Below are 9,140 nucleotides of genomic sequence, written 5' to 3'. Positions count from 1 at the left end.
CGCAGCGCCGGGCGGCCGCAGTTCCGCCTCCCGGCAGTTCCGCTGCCAATCCCCCGGCTGAGCGCCCCTGCCCGCCGGCCCGCCGGGCCCGCCTCCCCACACCCGCCCAAAGGGGCTTTAAGGGGCTCGCACGCCTAGACAGAGAAGAGAACACCAGTCCCTAGCCTGGCGAAGTATCCGGCATATCCGTTTTTTAAAAATACGTTTTTTAAGTACACTGTTTCTTGAATTCACAAGTAATTTACAAAATGTAACTATGTGCCAGATAATGTGTTGGATGCTGGGTATTGAGCTTTAAACAAGTCTGTCTTGACTCCGCTTTGCGTTGCTAATAGATTATCGTTACCTTCCTTAAATGTGTTTAAATGGGAATACTTGGGTGCCTTGAATGGAAGTGTGATGACAGTGCTTCCGAAATTGCTCTGTAGCCTAGGATTCTAGGTGATGGGGACAGAACAAGGAGCTGTCTGGGGACTGAAGGAGACATTATTTGATGGATTCCCAGCAAAGCCTGTAACGGGCTCTGCTGGATCTCCTCATGTGGTTGGATATGGATCTCCAACGTTGTTATAAAACATTTCCAGCCTCAGGAAATGCCTCACTCCATGTGTCCTCCCTTTGCACTTGCCATTCCTTCTGCCAGGACCCTTTTTCCAGATCACTCCTCTCCACCAAGGTTAACTCCTACACTCTCTTCAGGTCTCAGCACAGATAGCCCTTTCTTTTTTTTTTTTTTTTAAAGATTTTATTTTTTTCCATTTTCTCCCCAAAGCCCCCCAGTACATGGTTGTATATTCTTCATTGTGGGTCCTTCTAGTTGTGGCATGTGGGACACTGCCTCAGCGTGGTTTGACGAGCAGTGCCATGTCCGCGCCCAGGATTCGAACTGACGAAACACTGGGCCGCCTGCAGCGGAGTGCGCGAACTTAACGACTCGGCCACAGGGCCTTTTTTTTTTTTTTTTTTTTTAAGAGATAGCCCTTTCTTATCAAAGCCTCCCAGACTTGGTTAAGCCCCCTATAACAGGTTTCCCCAGCAACCGTACAATTTGCCTTACCACTGAAATTATCTTGCTTATAATTGTATAATTAAATATGTATGATTATTTATCTATAGTCCCCCAACAGACATTCTATAAGCTTCCTGAAGTCAAGAAACATATTTGCCTTTCCCCCCTCTTGAACCCATTTTCAGTGCTTGGCATACCATAGGTGCTCAAAACATATAAGCAAGTGATTCCTTCATAACATGAAGGATTCCTAGGTACATTCTTGCACTTAAGGAGTTGAAAAATTTCCCTAGAGTCCATTGGTCTGAGTTGGAGGAGCCTGTTGTTCCAGTCTGGGTTCCCCTCTACTCTCCATTCTACTCACCTAGTCTTGCATTCAGTTTGGTTTAATAAACACTTTTAAGTGCCCCGAGGCACCTCACTGGGCTCCTCAAGATTACATTACAGCTCTTGTCCTGTACAGTCTTTCTTTCCTGAGATCCCTGGCATTTTAGTCAGCCTTTTAAAAAATCTAAATTATGATTCCTGCTGGCTTCAGCAACAAATTGTGAAACAACTAGGAATGTGACAAAAAGCAAGACATAGTCTCTGCCCTCGAGGACCTTTTGGTTTGGCAGGGAGATGTGTTAGGTCACAACCAACTATACAAGAAGGGAGGAAGAGAGAAAGGATAACAAAGTACAAAGTGAGGCAGGGGACAGGCAGGAGACACCAGCGTTTGAGGAGAGCCTTAAAGGACACAGAGGATATTTCCCCCAATCTTTTTGATAATTGTTGTTATAAAAGTAATACATAGTAATTGTAAAAAGTTTGGGAAATCCAGAAAAATGTGATGGAAACAAAAATCACCTCCAGCCACACCTCACATATATAACCAGTTTTATAAGATTATAATCATACTATACACAGTTTTGTAAAATATTTAAAATTAAAAAGTTATTTATTATGGGCATTTTTCCCATGTAATTAAGTATTGTTTTAAATTGTGAATTTTAATGGTTGCCTTTTTAATAAAGTATAATTGTTAAGAGTACAACCTCTAGCTATAGTTACAACATTACTGGCCACTTGAAGTTTCAGTTCCTGCATATGTAAAATGGACATTAATATACAGAAGGAGTAATATATCATCACAAGAGAATAACATGCAAAAAGGAATAGAGATGGGAAAAGCAGCAGTTAGGGTTTGACTGGATAGATTTGGGCTGGACTATCAGGGAGCTTGACTCTCAAGCTGTAGAGCCTGTAGGGGGTTTTGAGCAGAACAGGAACATGGTGAGAGTTGTGTTTTTGAAAGTTTGTTGGGGCAGCAGTGTGTGGAAGGATTGGAACAAATCAAGACTGAAAGCTGAGATCAGTGAAGAGACTGCTACAATCGTGCAGGGGAGAGATAACACGGGCCTGGCTTGGGTAGTGGGAGTCCTGTGTGAGACAGCGTAAGTAAAGGTTGGAACCTTAAGATTTCATGATAGTTGGGGCCAGCCCAGTGGCACAGCAGTTAAGTGTGCACGTTCTGCTTCTCGGAGGCCTGGGCTTCACCGGTTTGGATCCCGGGTGTGGATATGGCACTGCTTGGGATGCCATGCTGTGGTAGGCGTCCCACATATAAAGTAGAGGAAGATGGGCACTGATGTTAGCTCAGGGCCAGTCTTCTTCAGCAAAAAGAGGAGGATTGGCAGCAGTTAGCTCAGGGGCTAATCTTCCTAAAAAAAAAAAAAAAGATTTCATGATTGATTGCATGTTGGTAGCAAAAGTAAAGAAGATATCACAGTCCAAAGTTTTAATTTGGATTAGTGAGTCTCCTTCTCTCTATCTCCACTACAACCACCTTGCTGCAGGCCACAATTATTACTGGCCTAGGGTACTGCAAGAGCTCCATTCTTTCCCTGCCAATCAATTATCCTCACAGCTGTTGGACTGTTTTTAATTTATTCATCTTAAAGTATGAATTTGATCAAATTACTTGCCTATTTACAATTCTTCAACTGTTTCCCAAAGCCTATAAACTCCTTATAATGCCTTATAAGGCTCTTGCTGCTCCTGCCCCCTCTTTCTCTCCAATCTCATCTGCTGCATTCTGCCTTGCTCACCACAGCAAGCTCTCTTTTCTGCCTCTGGGCCTTTGTAGGTGCTGTTCCCTTTGTCCAGAGCCCTTCTTCTCCTCATCGTCTCTCTTTGCATAGCTAGCTTTCTCATCCTTTACATCACAGCTTAAATGTCACCTCCTGTCCTGACTATCCTATCCAAATGAGGTCCCTGCTTGCTATTCTCTATCTCAGTACCAATTCCTCAATAGCACTTATCAAGTTCGAAACTTAAAAACATATATTTATTGAGCCAGTCCTGATTGCCTAGTGGGTTAAAGTTTGGCACTCACTGCTTCGGTGGCCTGAATTTGCTTCCTCATCACAGAATGACACCACCATCTGTCAGTTGCCATGCTGTGGTGGTGGCTCACATAGAAGAACAAGAACAACTTATAACTAGAATATACGACCACGCACTGGGGCTTTGGTGAAGGGGAAAAAAAAGGAGGAAGATTGGCAACAGATTTAGCTCAAGGCAAATCTTTCCCTGCCCCCCCCCAAATTATATATATATATATTTATTTATTTATTTACATCTTAATTTTCTGTTTCCTCCACTGAAAACTCTACAGAAGAGATCTTGTCTGTCCTATTCTGTTTTGCTTGGTGCCTAGCACAGTGCCTGGTATAGGAGGCATTTAATCAATGCTTGTTGAATGAATAATCAATGAATGAAGGAGCTGGTGAGGTCATTCAGCAGAAAGTATGATGAAAAGATAGGTTTAAAGGGGAAGTTGCATTTCAGATCTCTGATGCCAGAGTGCCAGTAGGGGGCACTAGGGGCAGAGGGACGTATTTGAGGTTAGAAAAGGAAAAACAGTTGGCATTTGATATTGTACTTCTGGTGCTGCCCAGGGGAGACAGGGCCTGACTGGTGGAGGCTGACATTATTTCAGCCATACTATTAGGTCTGTATCCGATGGGACACAATGCAGCATAATAGTTAAGAACCTAAAAGAACTAGAGACCAACATAGTTTAGAAACAAGTGCTAGGGGCCAGCCCCGTGGCTGAGTGGTTAAGTTCACAAGCTCCACTTTGGTGACCTGGGGTTTTGCTGGTTCTGATCCTGGGTGTGGACATGGCGCCACTCATCAAGCCATGCTGAGGCGGCATCCTACATAGCACAACTAGAATATACAACTATATGGGGCTGGCCGCACGGCTGAGTGGTTAAGTTCGCACTCTCCACTTCGGCGGCCTAGGGTTTTGATGGTTCAGATTCTAGGCGCGGACATGGCACCTCTCATCAGGCCATGCTGAGGTGGCGTCCCACACACCACAGCTAGAAGGACCCACAACTAAAAATATACAACTATGTACCATGGGGCTTTCGGGGAGAAAAAGGAAAAATAAAATCTTTAAAAGAATATATAACTAGGTACTGGGGGTGGAGAAGAAGAAGAAGAAAAAGAAACAAGTGCTAGTGATGTGGCTTAGGCTATAAATGCAATATGAACTTGAAGTAGTGAATTAATGAGGGTCAAAATAGTCAGAATAGCGGCCAGCCGGTGGCGCAGTGGTTAAGTGCGCACGTTCCACTTCTCGGAGGCCTGGGGTTCACCAGTTCAGATCCCGGGTGCGGACATGGCATTGCTTGGCAAAAGCCATGCTGTGGTAGGTGTCCCCCATATAAAGTAGAGGAAGATGGGCATGGATGTTAGCTCAGGGCCAGTCTTCCTCGGCAAAAAGAGGAGGATTGGCAGTAGTTAGCTCAGGGCTAATCTTCCTAAAAAAAAAAAAAGGTCAGAATAGAAGATTGAAGAGATGACATTTTGAATTTCTTCAGTCAAAAATGTTTATTGAGCCCTGCTAAGTGTGAGGCCCCAAGCCAAGAAGACAGACATGAAATCAAAATGATTACCTTAGAATTGGCAGGATATGTATAGAATTATATTCCATTGAAGAAAGATAAACACAGACACGAGTGTATAACAATGATGAGAAGTGCTATGAAGAAAAATAAGCAAGGTAAGAGGGATAGAGTAAGCAGGGAGGGTATGCTGTTGTACAGGGTGTTCAGAGACAGCCTCATCCAAAGGTATAAAGGCTGAAGGGGTGAGAGACTGAGCCAGATGAGTGTCTTGGGGAAGAGCATCCCAGGTAACTGAAACAAGTGTAAAGGCAGGCGTGTGCTGGGGTAGCTAGAGAAATAGCAAGTGCGTCTCAAGTACAGTGAGTGAGAGGGAGTGTAGAAGATGAGGACAGAGAGGTAGCAAGGCCACGTCATGAGGGGCCTTGAAGGCTATGAGTAGGACTTTGGATTTTACTAATCGTGAGATGAGAAAAGCCATACAGAGAAACTTTAACTTGATGGAGCAGGCACAGGGAGCAATTACAGGTTTTGGAAGACAGGAAAATAAAAATGCAATCAGTATTTAGGAGCTCAATTCAACATGTAGAATGGATTGAAGAGAGGGGAACCAGAAAGACTATCCCAATAGTTCAAGTACAAGATGATGAAAGCCTATCAGAGTGGGCATTGAGTATAGCAAGAACTACATAAAGATGAAAAGTTTTCAAAGAAAGCAATGGTGTGGCATGGGTGTACTTGTAGTTTCAGAGCTACTGGCTTCAGATACAAACAGATGTCCTGTCGGAGGCAAATGAGGCCAAAGGAACTGTTCCTAAAATGGAACCACAAGAGTTTCAGAACAAACCTGTTGGTAATTGAAACCCCATTGTTTTGTTTGTTTGAAATAGAACAAACTAAAAAAAATAATTAAAGGACCTAAAATAATTTCCCCCATCCTGTAAAGTAAACAGAACTGATCCTGTTTATCAGCTGACAATTCAAGAGTCAGGAGCAGGCAGGCAAAACAGCCCTGATGTGAGCCCACGTCCACTTCTGCATATCAGCAAATTTTATTCAGAATGCCTGTCTCCCTCTTTTGGGTCTAAACAAGCAACCAAATTTAATGGAATATTCTTTGTATAGTGTTGTCTCCTTACTGAAACACTTTAGTGTCACTTATTTTGTTGTTTATAGCTTTCTAAAGTAGGGTTGAAGGCTCTGAAAATAATGTGCAGAAAATCTTATACATATATGAAAGGTATATATGTGGTAGAAGAGTCCTGTTGTCCTGGAAAAGACGGAAAACAAAGTAGAATATACTACTGACATCAGTTTAGAAAAATATATGGTAGTGTAGGGTATAGATAATTGACCAAAGAAATATCAATATCCTTAATAACTAGTAATAGCACTAATAATTTTTCCTTGATATTTATGTGGCCACACTTTAAGAAGCCAGAGAAAGATCTGATAATGTGTGGATAATACTTAATATGAAAATTACTTAACTTTTTTATATGTTGTCTCACCTCAATTACTTAAACTAACCTTCCTACTGTTCCCGGGGATGGGCAAATGACAAATCCTGCTTTTCTCCTCAATATTTTAAAGCTGACTACACTGAAAACGTAAAAAACATTTGAAAGACTTAACCGTAGTTTTGGGGAGGAATAACAGCAATAGAGATACTTAGGGGTGGAACAAATTTTACAAAAAGCATTGTTTATTTATTAGCAAGTTATTTGTTTATTTAACCTGATTTAACGAAGGAGGCTGTTTACTTTTTAAAGTGGCTAATCCTCTCCATCAGTTTTTTTTCCCTCTGAACACACAGATATTGCTTAAACAGAACAAAGTCCAAAGATAGCTTGATTTAACCAAATCAAATGCCTATGTCAAGGTCAACAAACCAAGATCACTAAGGAGTTGCATAAGAAAAGAAGGAATTAAACTAATGCAAGTTCGAGATTAGGCCTAAGCAATCTCCCCTTTGAAGAGAGACCTTGATTTTCTGTCTGACCTCAGGAAGGTTCAGTTTCTCTCTGAGGTCTGTTTTCTCTTTAAAACATTGAGAGGCTTGTGTTTGTGTATCTAAGTGTTCTTGGGATATATGATTTGGGATTTTCTTATCGGGGCTCTAAGCTGAAAACAGTTTGACCAAAAGTATCATCTTCATCCTAAAGAATACTTTGTACTTGTATTTTGTACCAAGGAGTTTAATTGTTGAATTCCACACACAGCAAATACATATTTAGTAAGGTTCTGAGACAAATGATAAAAACATGGTTAGGGTAAAATTTAACAGTCATGTTTCCTTTTCAGGCGTGACACAGCGGTTTAGGTCTTGCTCTTTTCTAATGTAATGTAACATTTCATAGCAGGCATTTGATATTAAAGGAATTAAGTAAGAGGTACTTCACCTTTCACCCCTTGCAAAACCCTTGGCATGACACCTGAATCAACAGCACAAATCTGTAGTTTAAATAAGGGCCTTATCATAAACTTAGAGCAGGAAAAACCCAAGTAGAATGAAGATGATTACTGAGATCATTAATTAACTATATTGTCTAATCACTCCAGTTTATACCTCCCTTTGGCCTCAAAAGTAAAAAGTCTAATTGAAAAAAAAAACCAAAACGCTTACTTGCCCAGGAAGGAAGTTTGAATGTTTTACCTTACTGTAAATTCTTAGAAGAGGAAACAAAACTACCATTTAGATGTGCTGTTCAATGTGCTGTTGATGAACTTTAGCGTGACTATGCTATGAATCAGCGAGTTTCAAAATTAAAATTACTTCTTAATTCTCCGGTCAAATAGCAAAGGCCTCCTCCTCGATTTGATTACACTTTCAACACACGTACATAATTAACTACTACTTTTAAAAATTTTCCTTACTATTTATACCTGGAATACGATGACTAAATGTGAAATTAAACACTGGGACGAACACTAATCGGTTCAGCTACCCGAGGTACAGTCTCAAGAGAGGACGATGACATCTGTCGTCTCAGGTAATTTTCACAAAAACTCGAGGAGAGGAACTGTCAGTCTCGCCCCACGAAACCTGCTCCTGACGCCCTAATTGCCCTCAGATCCAGGCCCGGCCGGCGAGATGACGTTCATGACGGTGGGGATTTCCGTAGCAGTGACACACGCAACTTCCGGCCAGCGATGAGAGTCAGTGACGTGGCAGGCGATGCCAAGCACAGTCCTTAGGGCCGGGACACCCAGAGCTGCCAGGTGGCCTCTGGGCAACCCCGCGGGGAGAGAAGAGCGCACCGGCAGCCGCGAACGCGAGCCGGGACCCGGAAGTGCCACGTGTCCCGACTGCGCATGCGCGGCCGGCGGCTGACAGGCACTTCCGGCCAGGGCCTCCCTCCTTCTCTCGCCGCCTCCCAGCCCGCCGTTCCCGGCCCCAACCAGGTCGACTCCCAAACCTCAGCTCCCAGGCCAGGCCGTGGCCGCCGCGGGCTGGGGAGAATGCGGCGCCGAGCGTAGGGCTTGATGTGCCGCCCTTTCTCTTTCCCGCCTTCAGTCCCGGGTCGTTAGCCTCCTCCCTCCGCTCCCCGCAGTCGTCTTTCAGCTCTCCGCTTGGCGCGGTCGCAGACCCCGACCAGCCCCTTCCAACCCCGATAAACACCGTCGTCATGTCCCAGCCGGGAATACCAGCCTCCGGCGGCGTCCCAACCAGCCTCCAGGCCCAGAACGGGGCCGCCTCGGCCTCGGGGTCTCCCTACACCAACGGTAAGGCCGCCGGGGGGCGAGGGGGAGGGGGCGCAGCCTGGGCCCGGGCTCGAGCTGACCTTTGGTTGCTGCTGCCTCCTGAAGCGACAGAGGAGGAGAGGGTGACCTCCCGGCCGGTGCCGAGAGCCGGTGGTGGGCGGCCGGACCGCGGAGACCGCGGCGCAAACATGCATCCGCAACCCCGGGGTCATCTTAGTGTTTCATACTTATTTATTCGTCCGTTCAGCAAACAATTAATGAGCACCTGCTGTATGCAACGCTCTGGGTATACATGGGTGAAAAAAACAGATTCGGTCCATAACCCAGAACTCACATACAAGGCTCATAGTGTTTGTTTACGTGCCTTCTCCCTCCGCGCCAGCTCACCCTTGTCTTCTAGAGAGCAGAGGTTGGGGTCTGGTTCATTTCGGTTCCGCAGCGCCTGCAGTGGGGCGGGGGTCGCGCTCAGTCTGAATTTGCGGAGATGAGTGAATGATTGTGCTTTTGGGAGATGCCTTTAGGCCTGC

General features: G+C 44.5%; 1 protein-coding gene across 3 annotated transcripts in view; it reads left to right on the top strand.

Moving 5' to 3' along the window:
* Nucleotides 1-8,243: 8,243 nt before the first annotated feature.
* Nucleotides 8,244-9,140, top strand: part of SEC24A (SEC24 homolog A, COPII coat complex component) — a 67,921-nt gene continuing 67,024 nt past the window's right edge. For all 3 annotated transcript variants that reach the window (XM_046665687.1, XM_046665685.1, XM_046665686.1), the window contains exon 1: nucleotides 8,244-8,634. In XM_046665687.1, coding sequence (XP_046521643.1) covers nucleotides 8,538-8,634 — 97 coding nt within the window. In that variant the 5' untranslated portion in view covers nucleotides 8,244-8,537. The remainder of the gene's footprint in view (nucleotides 8,635-9,140) is intronic.

Source organism: Equus quagga, chromosome 7, assembly GCF_021613505.1.
Source record: "Equus quagga isolate Etosha38 chromosome 7, UCLA_HA_Equagga_1.0, whole genome shotgun sequence".
In the NCBI taxonomy this organism is placed as follows: Eukaryota; Metazoa; Chordata; class Mammalia; order Perissodactyla; family Equidae; genus Equus; species Equus quagga.
This window is presented reverse-complemented; position numbering and strand designations above follow the sequence as displayed.